This window comes from Halichoeres trimaculatus, unplaced genomic scaffold, assembly GCF_033239565.1.
Source record: "Halichoeres trimaculatus isolate MK-OKI-2021-1 unplaced genomic scaffold, fHalTri1.1 fHalTri1_scaffold_14, whole genome shotgun sequence".
Lineage (NCBI taxonomy): Eukaryota > Metazoa > Chordata > Actinopteri > Labriformes > Labridae > Halichoeres > Halichoeres trimaculatus.
In genome coordinates this window covers 30,712,831-30,737,568 of record NW_027437192.1, presented here as the reverse complement: position 1 = coordinate 30,737,568, position 24,738 = coordinate 30,712,831, and the positions used below count along the sequence as shown (strand labels likewise).

The window sequence follows — 24,738 nt, the reverse complement described above, 5'->3', positions numbered from 1 at the left end:
GTGGCAGGCGGCTTAAGAACCGTATCTTTGGTGCCATCACTCATATTAGCGTGTGTTTCCTCCTTACCCCTCAGGACGCTTGCTTCAGCTCTCTCTGTGTGTACGCGCGAGCAGCCCCGTCTTCACCCCAAAGATCGCATTTTTGACAGATGCTCACTCCGCTATAAATCCGCTTAATCTGCTATAGAACCTATGCACCCCGATGTTAGGAAAGATAGACGTAGTGAGCCATCTTCTCATTCAGCCTCTTTGGTGGAAAGAGAGGAGGAAAACAAACATGCATGTACGTGTTACTTTATAGAGGCTGGCAAACTTACCGAGGATGTTTTTATTTATCGTTCGGTGAATCGATTTATTGATTATCGTGACAGGCCTATGGACCATCCTCTCAAAATACATAGTGCATATTCTGGAAGTGTCTCTGAATATTACTTTTAATTGATTTATATCTCTGAGAAAAGATTACTTACCTACAAAAAAGGTAAAAAGCAGGAAGAAGACTTTGAGCCACTGCGAGTGTGCTCAGTGTGAATGTATGTGCACGCTCCCACTGTGTCGTGCAGGCTGGAGAGCAAAGCATGTTAACATATTCAATAAATGTCCCTGTAGTATTATTTGGTTGCAGAGGGAAACTTAAATGATGGCACCTCTGTGGCTGGATTGTGTTATTAAAAAGTCTGACCTGATGTGCGAAGAATCACTGGCCGGAAATATTAATGGAACATGATTAAGACCCTTTGCAAACACAAATTGCGTTCACGGAGGCAGAAAGGGACAGAGGCAGTTAGGTGAGAGTCTGATATCATCATTTTAGAGAGTTAGCAAGAATTCAGCTGAACAGGAACTGAACAGTAACATTTTCTTAATATCTATCGCAGAAAATAAAATTTTTTTTGCAATATCATTTTTTTCCCAATATTGTACAGTCCTAATCAAAAAAGTTATTTTTCCAAAATAGCTGCCTATACAATTAAAGCCTGTGCTGCTTCTTCTAAAAGTATCTAAAAAGTATGGATAGAGTAATAAAACTTACATGTGCTAATAAAGGTGCAGGTGCTCATCAGTGAAGACAAAATGTGAAATTATTATCATCTAATGGCCAAATGTTTTTTTCTTTTCTTTCTTTCATGAAGTCACATGCCAAAATGAGTGTGCCTGATTACATGCAGTGTGCTGAGGACCACCAGACAGTCCTGGTGGTGGTCCAGCCGGTCGGCATTGTGCCTGAGGATCAGTTCTTCAAGATCTACAAACGCATCGCCAGCGTGAGCCAGGTGAGCATCAGAGACTCACAGCGCCTCCTCTACATCCGCTACCGCCACCACTACCTGCCCGAAAACAACGAGTGGGGTGACTTCCAGACGCACCGCAAAGTGGTGGGCCTCATCTCCATCACCACCTGCGGCTCATCCAAGGAGTGGCCCCAGACCGCCGAGCACTTCCACGGCCAGAAGGAGGTTTACGGCTCCACGCTGTACGACTCCCGGTTGTTGGTGTTCGGGCTGCAGGGAGAGATCGCAGAGCAGCAGCGCACAGACGTGGCCTTCTATCCCAGCTTCGAAGACTGCTCTGATGTTGAGAAGAGAGTCGAGGACTTTGTGGAATCTATATTTATCGTTCTGGAGTCCAAACGACTTGACCGAGCAACAGACAAGTCAGGTGACAAAATCCCTCTGCTGTGTGTTCCCTTTGAGAGGAAGGACTTTGTTGGTTTGGACACAGACAGCAGGTGAGTTATTCTCCTCTCTAAGGCTCTTTAACTGTTAACAGATGCTTGAATGTTCACTGCACTTCATAAAAGTGACACTGCCTTATCTGTGTCTGTGTCAAGATGCTTGTTACATGTCGGCCTCGCCTTCTCATGAATTCTCTTCCAAAAATCTGTCCTTTGATTTTTGCTGTTTTCATTTTTGTTTGTCACTTTGGTTTATTTGTCTTTCTTCTTTGTTTTCTTTCACACTGTCCTGTGAGTTTATTGTTGGGTGTGAAAAGGTGAGATATTAGTAAGTCTAGTGAACCCACACTGATCCCATCAGCTTTAGCTGTGACATGAACAAAACACCCAGATCCCTGTGCTGACACCCCCAGCAGCACTGAGTGCCATAAGTGGTGTCTGGCATACCACTCGTGGCTGAGTGGAATATGCCTGTTCCTAAGTGGCATATTCCAGTTTGTAAAGTGGTGTGCCAGTTCCTTAGTGGTATATTCCAGTTTGAAAACTAGAATAAAAGTTCTGTCAGTGGTATGCCACTAGTCTCAGACTGGTATTTTCCATTTTCTAATGCCAGGTGCTCCTCTAAAAATGCACACTTTTATCAGACTGTTGTATTTTGTTTGTACTGTCATTATAATTTTAGCTGTAATGAGGACCTTGAACTGCTTGAAGTGCTTTAACATGGAACATGATTAAATGAGGGGTAGTGCTATGTCCTCTAGAAGAATGGCTTCCCCCCCAAAAAAATTGTCTAGCACTTTGATAGAAATAATAGATAGATAGATAGATGGATGGATGGATAGATAGATAGATAGATAGATAGATAGATAGATAGATAGATAGATAGATAGATAGATAGATAGATAGATAGAAAGAAAGAAAGAAAGAAATTAGATAGATAGATAGATAGATAGATAGATAGACAGATAGATAGATAGATAGATAGATAGATAGATAGATAGATAGATAGATAGATAGATAGAAAGAAAGAAAGAAATTAGATGGATAGATAGATAGATAGATAGATAGATAGATAGATAGATAGATAGATAGATAGAAAGAAAGAAAGAAATTAGATGGATAGATAGATAGATAGATAGATAGATAGATAGATAGATAGATAGATAGATAGATAGATAGAAAGAAATATAGATGGATAGATAGATAGATAGATAGATAGATAGATAGATAGATAGATAGATAGATAGATAGATAGAAAGAAATATAGATAGATAGATAGATAGAAAGATAGATAGATAGATAGATAGATAGATAGATAGATAGATAGATAGATAGAAAGAAATATAGATGGATAGATGGATGGATAGATAGATAGATAGATAGATAGATAGATAGATAGATAGATAGATAGATAGATAGATAGATAGATAGATAGATAGATAGATACATTATTTATTCTGAGGGAAATTCAAGGATTTTAATTTTTAATTGTATAAAAGTCATAAAGTTTTGCAGTCAAAGAAGAAGAAGCAATGCTCTAAATTCAGTTCAGTCAGTCTGGACACAGTAGCTGTTTTCCAAACTGCCTACTCCACTTGTAGTGCCTATTGTTTTGGCCTAAATTTAGTCAGCGTGCGAAAACTTGGAAAATCTCCAGAATGCTGAAAATCCCTGCATGTCCTACTGATCCAGGAAAATTTCTCAGTAAACAACGGACCAGTCTACCTGGAATACTGTTACCCACAGTGCACGGCGCTGATGCCGTTTGTCAATGCATGTGGCAGGTTTCGGTGAATTACCGCCATCTAGTGGAATGGGTCGACATTATTACCACAGCACGAGAACATTAACCTTAGACAATCTGTGAGATAGAAGTGAAGTGATGCTAAAGAAACACTGGTAAATCTTGTCATTCCTAGTTGTAAAAGAGGTGTTTACTTCTACATATTCATTGAAGCCCATATAAACCACCAATTCACTTTTTTTTTATACCATACGTGGATTATATGGAAGCGCTTTTTCCATTAACTGTAAAAATAAAAAGTTCAACCCTCCCAGACTTTTCTGAATAAACGCTATAACTTTTGGTGTAAGATTAAAAATCAAGTATGATGTTTCTGCTGTAGTATGATGAACAAAATGACTTAAATGTCACGATCCACCCAAAGTTTGTGTTGTACATTTATAATAAAGGTGAAAAAAAAAAAACATCAGCTGTAGCTGTGCCTTCCGAAACCAGAGTAGTATACTACAAAACAGACCCAACAGTCATTCTACATACTACATGCAGAAGCAGTAGGTAGTATGCAGTGTGTACTACATACTACATTTACTTGTAGTATGTAGTAGGCGGTTTTGAAAACAGCCAGTGGCTAGGTAAGGTTAGGTTAATACTAGGGGTGTAACGGTACATGTATCTGTGCTGAACCGCTCCATAAGGCCGTTCGGTTCGGTACAGTGCTGTATTCAAACGAGTACAGTAAGTTTACGTTAGCCGCTGCACATGGCTCTTTAATATTCACGTGAGTACTCGTCTATGATTGGCTGAGCAGGGAAGGCGTTTTAGTATTCATGAGGAAAGTGGTCTGTGATTCATGCTTTGCGATCATGTGCATATCATGTGGACGTGACGTCTCACAGTGAGCCAATCAGAAGATGAATATCAAAGAGCTTCCGTAGCCACAGGAGCTTGTGTCTGAATTGTGCATCATGGCTGCTGCTAACGACCAACCGGAGTTTGAAGAGCCTCCCCCCTCACTGTATAATGGCAAGTTTTTGGTTTAATGAACATGCTAAACAAGCAAATGGCTTTGCGTTGTTCCATACTGTACTGAAAATGTACCAAACCATGACCCTAAAACCAAGGTACGCACCGAATCGTGATTTTTGTGTACCGTTACACCCCTAGTTAATACTACCCAAGTTAGCTGATAAGCCGCCAACTGTGATATTGATAATAGGCTGCAACATTCACCTAACACTGGGGTTGTAATGATACAAGCATTTTTATTTATTTATTTATTTAATTATTTATTTATTTATTTATTTATTTATTTTTTACCAGAATAAGCTTGTAATCAAAATATGACTTAAAAGATACTTCTAATTATTTCTACAACTGCAAAAACAAAAATTTTAAAAGTATAAAAACTACAAAATGTATTTTTTTCTTATTTTTAGCAAATTAATTTCTCTTTTTAAGTCTCTGAGGTAGCGTAAACTGTGCAAAACGAAGTATGTCCTTTTCCTAAGAATGCAAGTTAAGTTATATTTTATGTTCAGTGACAAAAAAGAAAACATTAAAAAAATGACTTTTTGACTGTCTCACGATGCATCGTTACATCCCTTCCTAACACTCAGTTACACTATAGAAGAAAAGACAACTAAGGCAAAAATTTAGCTGTAAGAATATTTACCCTTTTCTCTGACACCTTAAGAGTGTGAAAGACCGCATACCATACATTTGTTTTCATCACTGCTGAAATTATAGTATCAATAAAAACAAAATACAAAAGTACAGAAAACAGAATATACCAGTCTTAACAAGTGGTTTATGACTGATGGAACTGGTATGTCAGTGTGAAAAGTGGAATATTCAAACAGGGACTTTCATATTCCACTCGGCTGCCAGTTGTGAGCCAGATACCATTTTTTCGCTCTCGCTGTCACTTCCATGCTGCCGTGCATTTGCTCATGATGACTCCAAGCCAAACTCATCACTCCTCCACAGGTTGAATTTATAAATGAATGAATATCTGAAAATTCTACAGTCATCTCCCATCCCTTCTCCTAGTCACCGACACAAAACAAAATATGAAAACAAACCAGGACAACAAAACAGGAAAACAAGGAATAAGGAGTGTATAAGAGTGTTGGTCTTCACTTTAATGGAAATATGTTAAGAACAATTTCTTATCTGTCGTTATTTTACTCGTTTCCTATGCCTTATGAAATGAACTGCCCCAGAGTAAAACACCTGAGAGTGAGAGCTAACAGATTAAAGGAGGAGCTGATGGTTTGGACACCAGCTTGGCAGAGTCCATGCTGCTGGTGCTTGTCTCAGCTTCAGGAGAGCATTTAAACCAAGATGCTGCATTCTGGGGTTTTTATCTTTCAGACTAGAAAAAGCTGGTGTGATACATCAGCCATGTGGATGGAATATCTTTATTCATGAGAGCATACATTGCCCTCCAGCTTTGCAAAGCGCTGCACCTACTCACACAAACATGAATTTAAAATTTGCATTAATGATTAAATTCAAAACTGTTTGTTCTGTACATTTTTGTGTGCTTCTCCAAGAGGAAATATTTTGTTATGGTTTTCCCAGGAAAAGGCTTTGTTGTCCAGAAGTCAATAGAAACATATAATCTTAAATCCATCACATAAGTGATAGACATTTTCTTACAGTAGGTGTTGATGATACATTTAACATATCTGTCTCTACATTACCTAAACTCAACTTTGATGATAACAGCTTCTTTCCCCTAGTTCCTGTCTGAGCTTCCTCCCTCTGTTCCTGTGTGATAGTGCAAACATGTCAGGGTCATACTGTAGGGTAGCTTACACCATGTTTCTTGTTTTGTTTTGCTTGTGCTTTCCTACCCTGTAGTTTCCATTTTTGTAGCTGTCTGATAAGATTTCCTTAAGTCTCCTCTCCTGGCATCCTGCTGACTTAAAGGGGCTGTGAGGAGTTTCTAAGTGATCTTGAAAAATTCTCCATTTCATAAATATGCCTGATAGTAATCCACACTTTAAAATGAGATTATGAACGCTATTACAGCTAATTTCTAAATGCTACTTCTTTGCTTCTGGAACGGCTCATTGAAGTCTCTATGACAACACCACGCCAGCTGACAGAGTTTATAAATCTTTTTTTTATTAATTTTGTAGTGATGGTGGACACTGGTTAGCTATGCTTGGTAGATGAGCACTAGCTGGACATAATGAGGATTTACTAATATAATTAGTTACGGAAAGAGCACCAGTCAGAGCACAGGTCTAACAGCAGCGCTGAATATAGACGGCTGCTAAACTACAGTACACACTTACAAAGACTGCAGTTAAATTTTGTCTTGCACTGAGAAAATTGGTTTTGAAATCAAGATCTTATCTCTATTTCCAAAGCAAACACCCGCCTTGTTGAGAGGCACGCCTTCACCACAGTGTGCGTGAGACTCCAGGCCAAAAGGTGTCACTGCAGATCCTCCTCACAGCATCTTTAAGGAAGAACAGAAGCAATTTTTTTTTGTATTTTAAGGAATATAAAGGAATATAAAATGTTCATACTTACTGTGCATCTGTAAAGTATTCACAGTGCTTCACTTTTTCCAGGTTATGGAAGTAATTCATTTTTCCTGAGGATATGACACACAGCACCCCATAATGACATCATGAAAAAAGTTTTTGGGGAAATTTTTTGCAAATTTATATGAAAAAACAACAACTAAGAAATCACATGTACATCAGTATTCACAGCCTTTGCTCAATCCTTTGTTGATTCACCTTTGGCAGCAACTACAGCCTCGGGTCTGAATATGATGCCAAAGCTTGGTACACCTATCTTTGGTCCATTCCTCTTTGCAGTACTTCTCAAGCTCCATCAGGTTGGATAGGGAGCATGGGCCCCTCCAGGACCTTCATTAGTTGCCCTGAGGCTCCTCCTTTGGTATCTTGGCTGTGGTCTTAGGGTCGTTGTCCTGATAAAAGATGAACCGTCCCCCGAGTCTGAGGTCTAAAGTGCTTTAGATCAGGTTTTCATCCAGGATGTCTCTGTACATTGCTGCATTCATCTTTCCCTCAATCCTGACTGGTCTCCCAGTTCCTGCTGCTGAAAAACATCCCCACAGCATGATGCTGACACCACCATGCTTCACTGTAGGGAGGGTATGGTCCAGGTGATGAGTGGTGCCTGGTTTCCTCCAAACATGACACCAAAGAGTTCAATCTTTGTCTCATCAGAGCAGAGGATTTTCTTTCTCCTGGTCTGTATTAAGCAAAGACTGTAGAAACTTATGTACACATGATGTCAGATTTTTTTATGTGTAATGAATTTGTAAAAATTTCAAGAAGTCTTCTTTCATTTTGAGATTATGGAGTGTTGTGTGTTGGATGTTGAGGAAAAAGGAAAAGTAAAGCACTGTGAATACTTTACGGATGCTCTGTATCCACCATGATAAACCTGAAAGCCAAAGAACATTTAATTAATCAAAACAGTAAATTCACCGTGTTATGTTTCTACCCGCTGCTTTAACAGGCATTATAAAAAGCGCTGCCAGGGACGGATGAGGAAGCATGTTGGGGACCTGTGTCTCCAGGCGAACATGCTGCAGGATGCTCTGGTCCATTACCACATGTCTGTGGAGCTGCTCAGAGGGGTCAATGACTTTCTCTGGCTGGGTGGTAAGTCTTTTTATCACTCAACTGAATTTACAGAGGAGTAGTGTTGAAAAAAACCGAAAGAAACGTGAAGTGTGTGTTTTGTTAATTTTGCTCTGTAGCTGCGTTGGAGGGTCTGTGTTCAGCCTCTGTCATATTTCACTACCCTGGAGGGACCGCGGGGAAGACCTTGGGGCGAAAACCAAGTGTCTCTCAGCCAGCAGATGCAGGAAAACGCCACAGACCAGGTGAGCATGCTCTCTTAGTGATCAACAGTCCCAATGAGATGCTGTTTGTTGCTGAGTTTTGATGAAGAGGGAATGTTGCTCTGACTGCCGACTCAAACATTGCTGTGCTTCGCTGAGCTGAGCAGCTTCCTTTGTGCACAGAGAATGAGATGTTAACTTTTTAATGCTGAGGCTTCTGTGATTGACACTGATGATGGCTGAATGATCAGATCTTAACATTATTTTGTCTTTCTACTCTGTTAATAGCATGCTATTAACATGTTGTTATATTAACTCTGCCTGGTGTGTAACCACTCTTAATACCAAAATAATACTGATAAATCAGCAAAGCGTTTTCCTCTGCTTTAATGATTCCCCTACGACAGCTTAGGTCTGTATGACTTAGAGTGAGAGCAAAATATATTTGTTACACTTACATTGTTTACCTGCTGATTTTTACAGAACCCATGCATTCTGGGAAGTTGGTATGTTTAAGTTAGGAGAAATGCTATTTTACCTTTTGAATTAAATGTAAAAGAATAGAAACAAATAGATTAAAGTGAAAACCGTGGTAATAAGCTCTTGAGGCATTAATTGTATAACAGTAATGGAGACAAAGTATTTTCAGATCTGCATATCTATCTTATCATAGGTCATTTTTTTCATTGGTCTTTTTTGTCTGAAATTAGAATCAGTACTTCTTATTCCACTTCTTAATCTGATTAAGTTGATGTGGCTGTCCTTTCTACTAAACCTAGAGTAAGCTTAGATTACTTCCAGATATTTTATCTTACTGTCGAGGAGTTGACTCAGAATTTAACAGTGAAGTGTATCACATATATAAACTTTTTCATAAAGTCCAAAGCTGATTTTGGTTTGATGAAATTTTGTTCATAAAATTCAAACAGTTTTGTGGCTGTACACATTTTTACTTTTTCCATTCTATTGTTTGATATCATAATTGTTGTGCCATCTTTGGCACATGGAGGGCTTTCATACCGACACGGTTCCAGTTCTGGAAGGGGTTCTTTTCTGGATTGCTAGAACCTTGGTGCTTTCTAGTCATCCAGCCTGTGTTCATTTCAGTTTTAGAGGAGTTAAAGTGAGAGGGCGTTATTCTGTCACTCAGGGGAGAGTAAACAACACTCTGTCTGACTTTCAAAACAACTGAAAAGAAAATAGATGGATATCTGCTATATGAAGAGACACACGTCAATAAAACAAACATGGCTGTCAATGACAGGTTGGATCAGTAAAGCCTGATCCTGTGTGTGTCTCGAGTGGTTGTAAGTAGCAATTTGTATTTGTGTGTTAGAGGACACAGCTATTTTCGAGGTAAATTATTTCACATACTTATTGCACAAGTTCACATTCAGATTTGCACATATTCAAATTCTCACCGCACCTTCACTTCATACGAAAAAGGGGGAAAAGTATGTCTTGCACCTAGTGCGCTGCAACAATAGGTGCAAAATTTTTGCGTTTCAGTGTTGAAATATGTGACTTGTAGATGTAAATGTAAATGTGATTTGTGCACCTGGAATTATGACTTTCTGAATGGGGGATTTTTGTGTTGTATTTGTGGGAAGAAAAACAATAGACACATACAAGATATTATTTTACAAGTTCACAATTCATAGAGTGTGGGAAAGCAGATTTATTGATACACATACAAATTCAATGTACACAACTACAAATTTAATGCACACAACTACAAATTCGATTATTACAGATGCTCAAAAATTTCACACCCGAAATACCTTCATATGAAAGCCTTTATTGGTTAACTTTTCTTGGACCCAAAGAAACCATTTCTTACATTTGTACCCATCTGCCATCTTTGAGCAGGAATTATGAGCTAGCTTGCTAGTGTAGCTATCAGTGTGGTTGTTTCAGTATGCTAACCAAAGCAGTATCTGCTGCTATAATACCAATGGATGGCAGTAGAAATAATAGTTTGAGACCCCATTTTTTTCCCCTGAATCTCCCTTTAGGGATTAATAAAGTACATGCTATTCTATTCTATTCTATTCTATTCTATTCTATTCTATTCTATTCTATTCTATTCTGTCCATTCACCACCTGTTAGCACCTATGATACTGTTTATTTTATAGCCAATGAAAAGGGAAAACCTTAAAAATGAAAGAAAGGCTAAAATCATGATCAGATACCTTTGGCTCAGAAATTGAAGTTGGATGTTGAGAGTCAGTTCTGGCTCCTGATGAGGGCTGAGGAGTTTACAGGAGAGGAGCAGCAGCCTCTGTGCAGACTGTTGGGACTAACACTGCTAACACAGCGCCTTGCGTCATGGAGTGAATCTGCATTCTTTCTCTCTGTCTGTAGGGGCTCAGGAGGTTCTCATTGATCCAGGTAGGGTATGTCTAACCAACGTAGCTCACCAGTCTGCTTGTTTGCTTGTGGCCACATCTGCCCCATGTTTGCATTTTCTATTCCACGTTATCAGCACCTTGATTCCTCTGGTTGTTTTATTATTTGCAAATTGATGTTTGTTTTTTTTCCCTGTGGCAGGTGATGTTTGTTTTAGTTCACCATCATCTTTGTGTTATTGCTCATGAAACTGCTCTTTCTTAAAGAGGGGGTATTATGCTTTATCTTATCCTTTATTCTTTGCCTCTGGTACATCCAGTTTTATATTTACATGATTTACAACTTAAAAAAAAACATTTTTTTTCTCTCAGTGGTGTTTCTAAAAAAAACCCTTGTTTCACCCCCTGTCTGAGGCACTACATTTCAGCTGCTGTGGAGGGTGGAGCTATGGGCAGACCTTGGTGTTTGAGGTCCCCCTGTCCTCTGTGTCATAAACCAGTTTGGAGACTTTTATGCTATTCTCTCATCATTTCAGCAAGTCTTGTAAAGATCTGGTGCTATTTTTAGAAAAGACCTTTTTTAACCATTTACAGACAGATTCAGGGATTTTTTAAGTACATGAAAATGCCGAGGTTTTGAAAATCTGCACACGTTAAGTCTGAACATCCAGTATGGTAATTTTATACCCATGTTTGAAATACAGTGGAGCATAATACCCCCTCTTTAAAGCTACACTTTTGTTTATCTGCATCACAAGACCACCCTATTTATGATTTTTCAGTCCATAGATGTCTTATTTTCCTGATTCATGTTTGATTATTTTGGTAACCTTCATCAGTCTCCTGAAAGCGACACACAAAGAATCACTTATCTCTATCATAATCATTTGATTTTGGCTTTTAGATTTGATTACATACCCCTTTAATGTAAGAGCAGGTGGCAATCAGCCTGTGTTTAGACTTTCTGCATTAATTTGCCTCCAGTTTGAATCAAATCTATATATAGGTTCTCCTTTCTTTTCTTTCTTATGTGTAAATTAGACTTTGAAGTAGAGCAATGCAGCGCCTCATTATTCACGTGTTTAGTGACAGCACCATTGTGTTGCTATGGACACAGCCCCGTTGCTAGGCAATGCACTCTCAATTGGTATTTGTATTCGCATCAGATTTGGTAGAGAAACACACGTAACTCCTGGAATGTCTCGGGACACATCATCATGATTGAAAATCAAAGAATACTCCTTCAAGGTGTCCAAACACAAAGACTATTAAAGATGATCAGCGCCATCAGAAACAAGAAATTTCATTCGGATGTATGTGTCGTTTATCTATCAAATATGCTCTGAGACCTGCATTCTGAGCACAGTACTGCTGTATCTGCTCAGTTAAGTAGCCATAAATATGCATGTGGCGGCAGTAGCCAGGGTGCTGTCTTTGAAGAGGAAGTGTTGGGTTTAATCTTCCCCTTCCTTCATGTTGTTTCCTTTCCTGTGTGGTGGACCAGGCTGCTGTAGGGGCGTCCTTGTGTCTTACCTAAACTGATCACAAACCGTTCTCTTTTGAGTGCAGGTGCCCTCACAGCCAACGGCATCAGTGCAGACACCAGCACTGAGATTGGAAGAGCAAAGAACTGCCTGAGTCCTGAGGACATCATCGAGAAGTACAAAGAGGCCATCTCATACTACGGCAAGGTACCAAAAACTAGACCAGCATCAAGACCTGGACTATGACAGTTGCTTTAGTTCCTTTATTTATTTTTGTTTGTTTGTTGATGAATGATTCAGCCTTCATTTAACAATAACCAAAAATCAGCATGAGACAAAACTTGACAAACAAAGTGAAGAGTGTCTGTTACACAAAAAGTAACTCATAAAAACAAAAACACTTTCAATTAAAAAAAGGGCCATCAGTAAAAAAAAACAAGGAAAACAAGTTAAAAGATGTGTTCATAAATGAAAGACAACTTTTTTCTTCAGCTTCAGAGATGTGATTTTGTGACTTGCTGAGTTTACCAGTGGCTTCAGGAAAAAAGCTGTCTTCTGCAATCAAAGGAGTGTCAGACTCGCTTTAGTTCACCGCCACATACAGCCTGATTTGGTCTCAAGGAGGCTGAAAATTGTAAAATCAGAGCATCATAACCTACAAATAAAAAAACAAATCCAAATTGTACACTTTTTAAGTGTAAAAAATGTTCATATTTTATGAACTGTCATTCTAAAAACTTTATAAACAACCTCCCTGAATCTCCCTGGAAAAATAATTCCAATAGTGTTCTGCCTCAGTTTTTGATCTACACATCACAGTTCATCCACAAAAACTCAGAAAATGTAATCACAGGAGTCTGGAATTCATTTAAAATTTACATTCATTTCCTCATCTGTTTTATTATCCGAAACACCTGAGAAGACACACTATATCAAACACAGGTTGGAGCTTTTAAAGAAGAAGGTGAAGTTATTCCCCTGAATTGTTATTTTACTGGTTTCATACATCATGAAAAAAACAGTTGTGTCACAGAAGAGGGAACGATAGGACTACACCTAACTGAACTCTTTTCTTCTCTGTCATTTTAGCCCCGTTTCCACCAAGCGGTTCAGCACACATTTTGTGACGTTTCTTTTGAATAAAGCCGGTACAGGTCCCCAAATTATCAAACCACACTGTCCCACTTTTTGGTTCTCTTTTGTTGTGGTGCCAGATATACCAATCACAAGAAGGTGGAGCTAGAGACCCTGCAGTTTGTTGATTGGTTACCAGAAGTGTCACTTTCTGTGCGACAACGGTAATAAAGAACAACACCTAACCGCAGTATTTAAATCCCCAGGTGAATTTGGGATGGTAACTTATTTTATGTTTGGAAAATGGTGTCCCTCCTTCGCTGGATTTCTTAGAGGGGTACACTGTGTCCCGTTGTAGTCACACAAGCTGTCGTGGCGATCGGCATCTGGCTTACACGCCGCCTGCAAACAGGATCAAGCTTTAACCCATACCAAAGTCTACTGATCCGTACTGGACCGCTTAGTGGGAATGTGAATGTGAATGTGAATGTGAAGGCCAGTTTTGGCCTGTGTAATGTGTGACATCCCTGTTATATAAAATCATTCTACTTCTTTAAGTAATTACAAACATCAACAGCATTTCATCCAAATGATTTTTCTTGTTTGTGTTCATACAAAAATTGAACATTTTCACAGCTTATCACAGTAACAAGGTTTCCTTCTTTTAAGAGAGAAAAACAAACAAACAAAAAAAAACGAAACAAAAAAAAACAAAAAAACATGCAAACTTTAGCCCATTTAAGTTTATGAAATAACAGTAAAAAAGTAAATCTACATTGTAATTGGTTTTTCATTTTTTTGCTAATAAATGCAAAATATGTGAAAATAAAAGATCATTTAAAGTAAAAATGCAATATTCACAAATACCACCAAAACTTTGCATGTACCACAGGTGTTTCAAAATAATGAATCCCTTATGTGTCAATAAAAGGTTCACAGTAAGTTACAGATTTTCAAGATTGTGCAGGGGGCTGAACAGCAGCAAATGCTTTTTTATTAAAATTATTTTGTGTTCAAAGTCAAGAGAAAAAAAATCAAATCAGAACCGTCTTTTGATGTCTGTCGGAGTAGGATGAAGAAAGGTGTGCTGTAAAGTGTGTCCATCAACTTTTAAACTTTTCCTGTTCATGTCTTATAATAACTGTGAGTTTCTCACAAAATCACGCATAAAATGTCATGGATCACGTCTATTTCACTATTTATAACAATGCAATGATTCTAACAGTCTTCTGATGAAAGAGAATATGATAATACATAGAGCATAATGTTGGACAGAAAGTCTGATGTGGAAATGTGTGTTTTCACTCAGCCAGCAATTGCAATGTACCAACTTAAATATGCTGCACTCATCTGATTAGCCACATGATATCACACAGTGCATTTCTACCATACTCTACACAAGGGTGTCTTCAGCAGCTCTTTCACGTACAAAAGTCTATAGCTGAGCCACCAGCACTACTTACAGATGTGTAGATGGGTGCCCTATCAGCTGTGTTCCCTTCTCACTCACAGATACAGTCATTTTCAGGCTACAGCTAACAAAAGCATTCTGCGTATAGCTTGATGGATACTTTTGATGGATAAGATTAATAAATTAATCTAATTTAAACCTACTTGGGTGAAGATTTTATGCTTTTTTTAGGACAGCATTGTGATCAGTTCACAGACAGATTCAGGGATTTCTGCAACATTTGAATATGTAGAGCTTTGACAATCTGCACACACTGAGAGTGAGCAGATACAGATACTTTATATCCATGTTTTAAAGACAGGAAAGCAGAACACTTCCTCACTTTTATATCGAAATAAAGTACACATAGAGCCTTACTCATTGCTGATTGGCCACCACTATATCACCCTTGCAGTAACTGTTGAAGTAGAGGGGACAAAGCAGAGGCATTGACTCAATAAACACTGTAAGTTCTGACAAGCTTATACGTATAGCTTCCTCTAATATTCATTTAGAGAATCTAGAGCTGCATGAATCTTCACAGTGAGGAGGCTGACTACTGTTACTTCATCACGGGTCAAAGTTATTTAGATGATAAAGTCTAGCTGATCATTTCAGGGGGAGATGCAGAGGAGATTCTCTTCTTTAAATAAAGAGCAGAAAGTAGAACAGGCTGATAATGTCAGGGGGAGGTTTGTTTACTTTCAGCCAAACAATATGCAGTTTTAGAAATTAATGTGTTTGTAGCAAAAGGTTGAAGGTTCCTGATAAATTACATTAAAAGTAAAAGCTCATAGTGAGCATAGCTTAAAATATAAGGTGAGTCTTGCATTCAAATTAAACTGAATAAAAGAACTTTAATGGATTTAACATCTAAGTATAGTGCAACAAAAACATCTTACTATTATCAAGATGCTAACAACAGAATCTACATTACTGTGTAAAAAGTGATTTGATTGAAGCACCAGTGTGTTTATTACTGAAGTATTTGAGAATGGAGCCTTTCAGGGATTTAAACTGTAGCCAGATTTACTCCAAACGTTGTTTTTTTCATATTTGACTATGAATCAAAAAGTAACATGAAGCATCAGAACAATGTAGTGAAGCAAAACGAACATTATTTCTATCTGAATCTCACCCCTGACAACCAGCTCATATTGCAAAAAAAAAAAAAGACTTAGCAAACACTGAAACTAATAAAAACTCAACTGAACAAGAAGAGAGGCTAAAAAATACTATACATAACAAGGGGCATATTAAATATGTTTTTAACCTTATTTTAATAATAATTTAAGGTTTACAAAAAGGAAAATTAAGATAAAATGATATAAAAGGTAGGTTAATCCAGACCAATCAGGTGTACAAAATAGCATATATTATCTGCACAGATAAAGGGTCACAAATTGTGATGTATGAGTTCCATTTTTTCCCAATATTTTAGGCAAGGCAAGGCAAGTTTATTTATATAGCACATTTCAGCAAGGCAATTTAAAGTGCTTTATAGACAGAACAAATAAAAGAAAACAATTAAAATTCAATTAAAAGGCAGATTAAAAATTATGGTAAAAAATAAGATTAAAAGAAAAAAAAATTAAAACACTTTAAAAATAATTTTTAATATAAGAGTCGCAGTGCAGAGTTGCAAAATTGTGCAATTTTTTTTTTTTTTAAGAAAAGTTATCAAAATAATTTGTTAAAATGCTCTTATAAATGGCAGCTGTAAAAAGGTGAGTCTTCAACCTGGATTTTAAAGAACCCCGAGTTTTATCAGACCTTATATTTTCTGGCAGCGTGTTCCAGATATTTGTCGGATAAAAGCTGAATGCTGCTTCTCTTTGTTTGGTTATGACTCGGGGGAGTGAAAGCAAACCTGATCCAGATGACCTGAGTGGTCTTGATGGTTCATATGGGATAAAAAGATCATTGATATATATTGTGCCATAATCCATTCATTGCTTTGTAAACCAACAGGAGTGTTTTATACTCATTCCTCTGACAAACAGGGAGCCAGAACTGGACTGATGTGGTTCACTTTCTTGGTCTTAGTGAGGTATCGAGCAGCAGCATTCTGAAGTCCTCTAAATTTTACACAGTCATTAGTTCATAGTCTAAAGACCACTTGGCATTTTGCAAAGATATAATGTGACAAAGCAGGGAAAAACTCCAGTTCTTCAAATCCTCAGTTCTTTGCTAATAAGGATGGGTTACAGGGCAGGCCACATGCCTAAACTTCCTTCAGCACTTATCAAGTCCATGAGACTTTTTTTTTTAAAAATAAAATAAAATAACACTTTAGGGATACTACAATACCGTATTGTTCACTTCCAGCAGAATTCTTTCCATAAACTAGAGTTGGTGGTTCTCGCCTGCCCCTGTTCCCCAGTGATCTCCAGGACAGACTCCTCCCCCCTCTGTTTAATGTAGAGAGTAGAGAGGCTTTTGAAGGTTTGCAAACTTTTATAGAATTTTGAAATGAGAACTTTAAAAACTACGTAAAATTAAACTGAAATATAAAAAAGTCAAAATGAAATAAAAATTAAAAACTAAAGAAAAATGCAAAACTGTTATAACCTTGCCAAGCTACAACTACATGGATCCCTCTCTCCTTTGGTCTGCATGGAGGCGGGGAACTTTTTCTATAATAATTGTTCACAGTCACACTGTTTGCTGTGACATTTGAGGAGTATTCTAACCCAAAACGTCCGTCTTTGATCAAAATGGATCCACTGACATGAGTTTGTAGAGAAGTCATGGATTAAGTTAAACTGTTTAGACCTCCAGTCTACATCTACGTTGGAAATAAACGAACTTATCTTCAGGAAGTAACATTTTCCCTTCAGAGAAATGCATCATAGATAAGATTATGTGTCATATGTTTCTTCTGAAAGTGAGAAGTCTAAAAGTGCCATGCCTCTCCAGTCTGTCTGACACTGGCATTAATGACAGTTTGAGATACAGCCCACACTGCGTCTTCACTCCACCAGGTGGCAGTGTTTGATTTGTTTTGGTTGAATTTGGAGGCAGTGACAGATTTGTGTTTGAGTAATGTAGGAGCAGTAAGTGCTGACAGCAGCTATTTATTTCATAATGCTACTCTGTGACAAGACTTATAAAAAGGCACGGAGCAGGAGTTATATCAAGAAATGGAAGCCCGTTATGCAATAATTATCTTTTAAAAGGCTGACAGAACAATGTGTGTAATGTATGCCCAGCAGGTATTAAATATTTGTTCTCTGCTCTGACCACTGTACCGCTGCATAGTCACAAAGAGGAGTAAAAAGGTATCCCTAATGCTCAGGGAGAGCTGAATGGGCTCATTATGCTGCCAAACTATTCAGGAGCAGCCCTGTGCTTTATCTTCATTATTATAATTGCCTTTTTGCGTTGACCTCCCTCAGCCCTTTTACCTGTAACTAGTTCATTCAGAATTAAATTACATCTCAACACATAGCTATTCAGATATTAATTGAATTTTAATAAGGAGACAATGAGGCTGAAAGTGGAGGGAAGTTGAGAGACGGGAGATAAAAAATGCACACACTTGCAGCAGTGTGTGAAGCCTCAGCAGAAGCGGCTCTGGTTCCTGGTGGTCGCACAGCTGCGCAGCACTCGCTGGGATTTCCTGAAAAATGAGGAACAAGAGGAGACTCGGGAGTTATCTCCCTCGTCTGTCATCACACGTCTGCAGTGACTGATGAGAGCGGTCATATGTTAATGAAAAAACATCCCCCCTGATTATGTAGGAGTCAGGGCGCCCCCCTCATTTTTCATTAACCCTGACCTCCTCGTTTCCTCTTCCCTCTTATCTCCCGCAGTATAAGAACGCCGGCGTGATCGAGCTGGAGGCCTGTGTGAAAGCAGTGAGGGTGCTGGCCATTCAGAAGAGGGCGAGAGAAGCCTCTGAGTTCCTGCAGAATGCTGTTTACATCAACCTGGGACAGGTATGTTATCTCAGTGACGAGTAAAGCTTTTCCAGGGTGAGTAATGGGACCACCAGCAGCGTGCTGTACCGTGGAAACAGGATAAAGATGTGAGAAAAGACACACTCAAACACATCTTCCTTTTATCAGTTTCTTCTCCGTTACCCTTTTCCTGCTTCACAGATGAGAAAAATTTAATACAAGCTTGCCCTTGGTTTTCCTTTCTACAGTTTTTCATTGTTACAGTCTTCATAGAATACCATATAAACTCACAAAGAACCAATGTATTTTATTTAAGATGAACATCACTTTTACAAGAAGTCTGTTTTTCACAGTTTCCACAGTTACAGGTTGAGTTTTGCTTCAAAATTTCCAAGTTAAGTAGATCATGAATTTGAAGTTGTTAAAGCTGAAAAGAACTGTGTTTAGACCACTAATGTCAGTGGTCCCTAACCTTTTTTGCGTCACAGACCATTTTAATGTCAGACAGTATTTTCACAGACCGGCTCTTCTGCCTGAAGAAACTTTCCAAAGATGTTTGTTTTTGTCCATTTTGTGGGGGTTTGGTGTCAAGATTGAGCCATAGACGGGTATGACAGAGAGAATCCACTCATTTTTGAAAATAAAACATTACTCAGAATCAGATAATGAATCAAATTGAAATAATGTAAGTTGAGTATGTTTTATGTGCAGCCCAGTACCAATTGACTCATGGACCGGTACTGGTTCACTGCCACTGGGGGTTGGAGACCACTGACTTATATCATGGCAGTAGCCTAAAGTGTATACAACACATAATAATTTGTTAGGTTAATTAGAAAATGTAAGTTCAGATTGTAATTTTCATTGGGATAGAAAAATAGAAAAATAGAAAATACTTAATTTTACCCCGAGGGGAAATTCAGGAATTCAGGATGGTGTTAAGTAACCGTGAGTGAGGAGGGAACACAGTGGATGTAAGCGACTGCTGTTCTTTGAGATGCTGCTCAGAGGGTACAGTGTTTTACCTCGGTTTACAGCCTTGGGGGGAGGTGATGTTGCTGTCGACAGCTGGGGGTGGTTGAGCGAGCTAGTGTTACATCCTCACAGACAAGGCATTAGAAGATGTTTCTTGTGGTGGTTTTCCCAGCTCTTTGTCCACTATACAGATATGCATGCCTGTGTGTGTAAATGCACGCACGTGTTTGTGTGTTTGTGAACGCGTTGGAGTGGAACTTCGCTGTGCGCTAAAGATCATGTGCTCTTTCCCGTATGGTGAAGTTCCACAAAGAGAAATGTGAACCCAACAATTTACAAACCACATCCCATCATGAATATTAGATGAATAACAAAAGGCTATTTAATCTGTTGGATTGAAAAAACAAGGTACTATAGACCTGATTATTGAGAGAGAGAGAACTCTAAATTACTTCTGCTGTGATCTGGCGCTGTGTGGGTGGGGCACTGAGGTACAGGCTGTCTGTGCTCTAAATGGCACAAACCAGTTTTGTCTGTCTGAACCCTAACCCATCAGCACATCTCATTTATTAGCATAAAAACTAAACGCACTGTAAAAATCACTGAGTGCATGGGCCCATGCCCTGTAGAGCACAGAGAGCCCATCTGTGCCATGTGGAGCACAGAGAGATCAGCATTAAGAGCTGGTCTGTACACTGGAGCACAGACAGTCAGTCCGTGCAGTGGAGCACAGACAGCCTGTGATTCATGTGGACAAAGATTTTTAAGTTGAAATATATTTTGTAGTTGAGATCATGCGAGTTTATAGTTATGTGTTAGTACAACAACTTTAGTAACCTTTGTTCATGCTGACCTTAATAGTATGTTAGAACAACAAATGCATTTTACAGTGTAGACCTCCAAACCTGTGATTTTGCTGAATCCTTAAATTATATTAATTTGTTTAGTCAGAAGACTCAGGTTAAGGGCAAAAGCAGATGATGGTTTTCTCTTCAGTCCATGCATGGAAAAAATAAACCGTACCAATCTGTTTTTCTGCACAGTGAAGCTCAATAAGCACAAAAAGCACTCTGAGACGGAAGCAGGCATCATTATGTAATTTCTCCATCACTGCAGCTATCAGAGGAGGAAAAGATCCAGCGCTACAGCATCCTGTCTGAGCTCTACGAACTGATCGGCTTCCATCGAAAATCAGCATTTTTCAAGCGTGTCGCAGCCATGCAGTGCGTGGCTCCAACCATCCCTGAGCCGGGCTGGAGGGCCTGTTACAAGCTGCTGCTGGAGACTTTAACGGGGTACAGCCTGTCTCTGGATCCTAAGGACTTCAGCAAAGGTGAATGTTCAAAATTTAAACAAGTAGACATAAAATAATAGATATAAAAAGTCTGTTAACATTTTTTTTCTTTCTTTCACACAAGAGGGTTTCATCAGCAAAACACTTTTTATGTATATGATGCCTGTGGTTTAGGTCTGCAACAAACTTTATTTACACATTGGATTAAATTTGAGACCAATTCATCTGACAAGTCCAATAAAAAGTGTTGTATCAGGACATTAGAAGACCAAAGTGACTCTTGAATTGCTTGTGATTGTGAATAGTAAATACATCTGCCAATGAGTTAGAAAAAAAATTTCTTGAAAGAAAAATTGCTGATTCAGTCTAAGAAACCAAAACAGGTACATCAGAATAGAAGAAAAGACTAGCTTACAGTGATATTATGGGACTATGTAGGAATTTATGTTCAACAACGTTCTTATGGCAGAAAATAGTCAATGCAGGCTGTAATTGTTCCATTACCGTAACTCGTCTACCATCTGGGCAAGAGAAAATATTCAAACTCTTATAAGAAGAGGAACATGATCTTTCTGTGCATGATCCCTGACTCTTCTAAGGCCAAAATGAAAAAAAGACCAGGTGGCCTGTAGCTCCACTTCCACCAAGCCATTTTGTCCAGTTTGGTTTAACACGCATTTTGTGGAATTATGTTTGTCTAAAACCAGGACAGGTCCCCAAATTACCGACCAATACTGGTCCACTTATTGGTACCCTTCTGTTGGGGTACCAGACATTCTGATCCAACCCCAAAAGGTGGAGTGAGAAACACTGCAGTCTATCAATATCACTTCCTGTAATCAAGAACAACAAACCTTTAGTTTGTAAAGATAATTTTCTTTTTGTTTGGAAAATCACACATCATTGCTCTTTGTTAACTCTATTGTGTTTTTCTTCTCTGTTGGATATATTATCGGGGTGTCACGCTGCTATCAGGCTATTTAATAGCTGACGTGGCTATTGGCATCTAGCTGACACACCACCTACCAAGAAGGGTGGCTATAGAAATGCAAACAGGATCAAACTTTACTGATCAGACCTGTATCAACTTGTACTGATCCATACCAGACCGCTTGTTAGAAATTGGGCTTATAAAGGCTGATTACCGGTTAATAATTAACTTTAGTAGGTCTAGACCTTCTGTAAAGCTCCTGTGATACTTCTGTAAAGCTTATTGAAATAATATTTGTGATGATTTGGCACTATAGAAATAAAAACTAATTGATTCATTTTTTGGGAGGAGCTAGACAAGGTGGTTTGTGCATCTGGTGAGGATGCCTCCTGGACGCCTCCCAGGGGAGGTGTTTCAGGGATGTCCAGCAGGGAGGAGACCTCAAGGTAGACCCAGGACACAGTGGACAGATTAAAGTTCTAGACCGGCCTGGGAACGGCCTTGGTTTCCCCTCAGAGGAGCTGGTGGAAATGGCAGTGGACAGGGGCTACTGGTCTGTGCTGATGGCACTGCTGCTCCCATGACCCAGACCCAGATGGAAAATGACATGACATGTTTCATTTTTCATTCAAGCATAATTCTTTGGGGCTGAAATATCTTGAAATGAGACATTTTTCCAGACTCATCAGATGTGGCTAATATTAAGTCTAATGAGACAAAAAAAGCTTGTTCTCGAGTTTTTGCAGTGAATTAATATAAAATGCTCTTTACAAATACAAAGTTTGAGCACTATGTTCTGATCCTTTCATTACTTAAACGAAAGTGGACAAACTTCTAGATTTCCTCTGAAAAAGTTCGAGAGATTTTGCCTTCATATATTTTTTTCTTGGACATCATAACTGCACAGAGGAGATGAGTTCAGCCTGTTGGTTTAAAAAGGCTTTCACCTCATCGTTTTACCCTTCACAGTATTTGTTTGAAAGTTCTAGTTCTTGAGAAACGGCCAAAAACACTTCCTCCAAAGGTCTCATTGACCTTTGACCTCATATTTTTAATTGCTCATCCGTGAATCCAAATGCTGGATTTTGCCAAGTTTGATAATGCTCGCTCCAGTGGCTCCTAAGAGCAGGACAGACCAGACCTGAAAACAAATCCTCCAGCCGGAGCAGAGGACAAACAAACAGAGGGATGGCTCTCCTCATATCATATCAGCTTTTTTTCACCTCATTTGTGCAGGTCTCAAGTTAAGCTGAGCCGATTCTCTGTCAGTGAAAAGGAGTAAATCTCACAAAATTAATCTTTTCAAACAGAGAAAAAGCTTTCATAATCCTGAATGGATGAGTGGGAGCAGCGTAAACACACATTTAATAGATAAAGGGAATGAAAAGCATTACTTCATTCACCTCCTGAGTGCTTCTCCTGGATGCTCTGCATTCAAGACATCCCTGCGCTTTCAAAGAGTCACAGCTGAGCCCTGACCCTGTTTTTTACTCTCTTTACGTGGGTCCTCGTGATAAGCCTCTTGGTTCGACGAACTCTTGACCCTCACTCAGTGAATAGCATCGGCAACAAAACGGACTGGTTTATGGTGAATGGAGAAGCTCAGGGACGGCCATGTTTTCTCTGGTGAGCGTTTTTGAATCGATGCTGTGAGAGGATTTTCCTCTGATTTGCTGTTGATCTCTGGCCTAGTTTCCTTTGCGAACTACGAAAGGAAACTCTGGACAGGTTGTTTGACGTGGATTACTGTAAATTTAGCTGTGAGAAGCAAGATCTTTCACTTTTTCTTGAAGAAAAGTATTTCTTGGATTAATTTTGTAGTGATGGGTGGACACTGGAGCTGGACTTTCATAAAGAAAAAGGAGGTCAGAGCAGAAGAAAGCTAAACAGGAGAGTGACAGAGTGTGAGCTAAAACACGGGTTAAACTGTTTGTGCTAATGTTGACTCCAACCCACAGTCAGCAGTTATTCTGCAGTGGTCTGTTCAAACTTGAGAGTCTATCAATAAAATGAAGAGTGAGGTTACGTTAGCTCTGATTGGTAGATGACTGGCAGGACATACAGACACGTCTCAGAGCACCAGGCTGTGAGTTGCGCGACTAAACTACGGTACAAACTGAGTTTCCAAAGTTTGATTGTTGTTAAGTTTCAAAAAATAGCTCTTCGTAACTACAAATAAACACATGACATCATCCCTTTGCATCCTGGGAAAAGTTGTCTTGAACAAAGAAAAGTAGAGTCAAAAAGATCTGATTTACAAAACAGTGGGTGATGGTGCTCATGGGAAACTGAGTCCTTTTAATGAAAGAACACCACCAATTCAGGTGTCGCTGATAACAATGCCAAACTGACTTTGAGAGTAGAAGAATCCATGTCCATCCTCCATGTGTCATGCAGGCTCTGACAACCTACCTTAAAGAGCTGTGACATCATTGACATCAAGTCCAATCAGAGGCCTCAGTTTCCACTCTGAGAACCCAAAAACATTCAAAGAAAAGCAGGAAATAACGACTTAAAGTCTCTTGATGGAATGATAAAGCACAATGTCAGGTATTTCTCCTTAACTCCTCTCCTTTCACCTGAAGTGATGCTATTGTCCTGCCCTCAAAGTCACTTTTGAAGCTTCATTTTTTCTGCCATAACCTGAGCGTCTTGTTTTCAGGATGAGCAGTGATGATATTTGTGGTTTAATTACCCTCCAAAGTGGAGTCTTCCTCTCCTCTTGTCCCAAAGTTAAAAAGCCTTACTGAGTCAGGTTCATGACAGTGCAGCACTCTCGTTATCTTGGCAGTGTGTTAAATGGCTTTCCTGAAACTTTCAGCTTAAAATACCACAAATGAAGTCAGATGTAGTAATTTTTTGAGAGGTACATTCTGTGAAAATTGTAAAAAAAGTGTCTGTCAGATTACAGTTCTCCAGATAAGCACTGGTTTTAGCAGACAGGTTGAATTCCAGCCTGCGTAGAGTGGTGGGTGCAGTGTCACTAGAGGAAAAAATAGCTTAGTGAAGGAAGTGCATTTACA

General features: G+C 38.9%; 1 protein-coding gene across 2 annotated transcripts in view; it reads left to right on the top strand.

Annotated features, from left to right (window-relative positions):
• trappc9 (trafficking protein particle complex subunit 9) overlaps positions 1-24,738 on the top strand; it is a 354,132-nt gene that overhangs the window by 2,833 nt on the left and 326,561 nt on the right. Inside the window, exons 2-8 of one of the 2 annotated variants that reach the window (XM_074687442.1) lie at positions 1,134-1,729; positions 7,929-8,074; positions 8,173-8,298; positions 10,622-10,648; positions 12,175-12,296; positions 18,429-18,554; positions 20,607-20,823. In XM_074687442.1, coding sequence (XP_074543543.1) covers positions 1,146-1,729; positions 7,929-8,074; positions 8,173-8,298; positions 10,622-10,648; positions 12,175-12,296; positions 18,429-18,554; positions 20,607-20,823 — 1,348 coding nt within the window. In that variant the 5' untranslated portion in view covers positions 1,134-1,145. The remainder of the gene's footprint in view (positions 1-1,133; positions 1,730-7,928; positions 8,075-8,172; positions 8,299-10,621; positions 10,649-12,174; positions 12,297-18,428; positions 18,555-20,606; positions 20,824-24,738) is intronic. The other variant, XM_074687443.1, reaches the window with a different exon arrangement.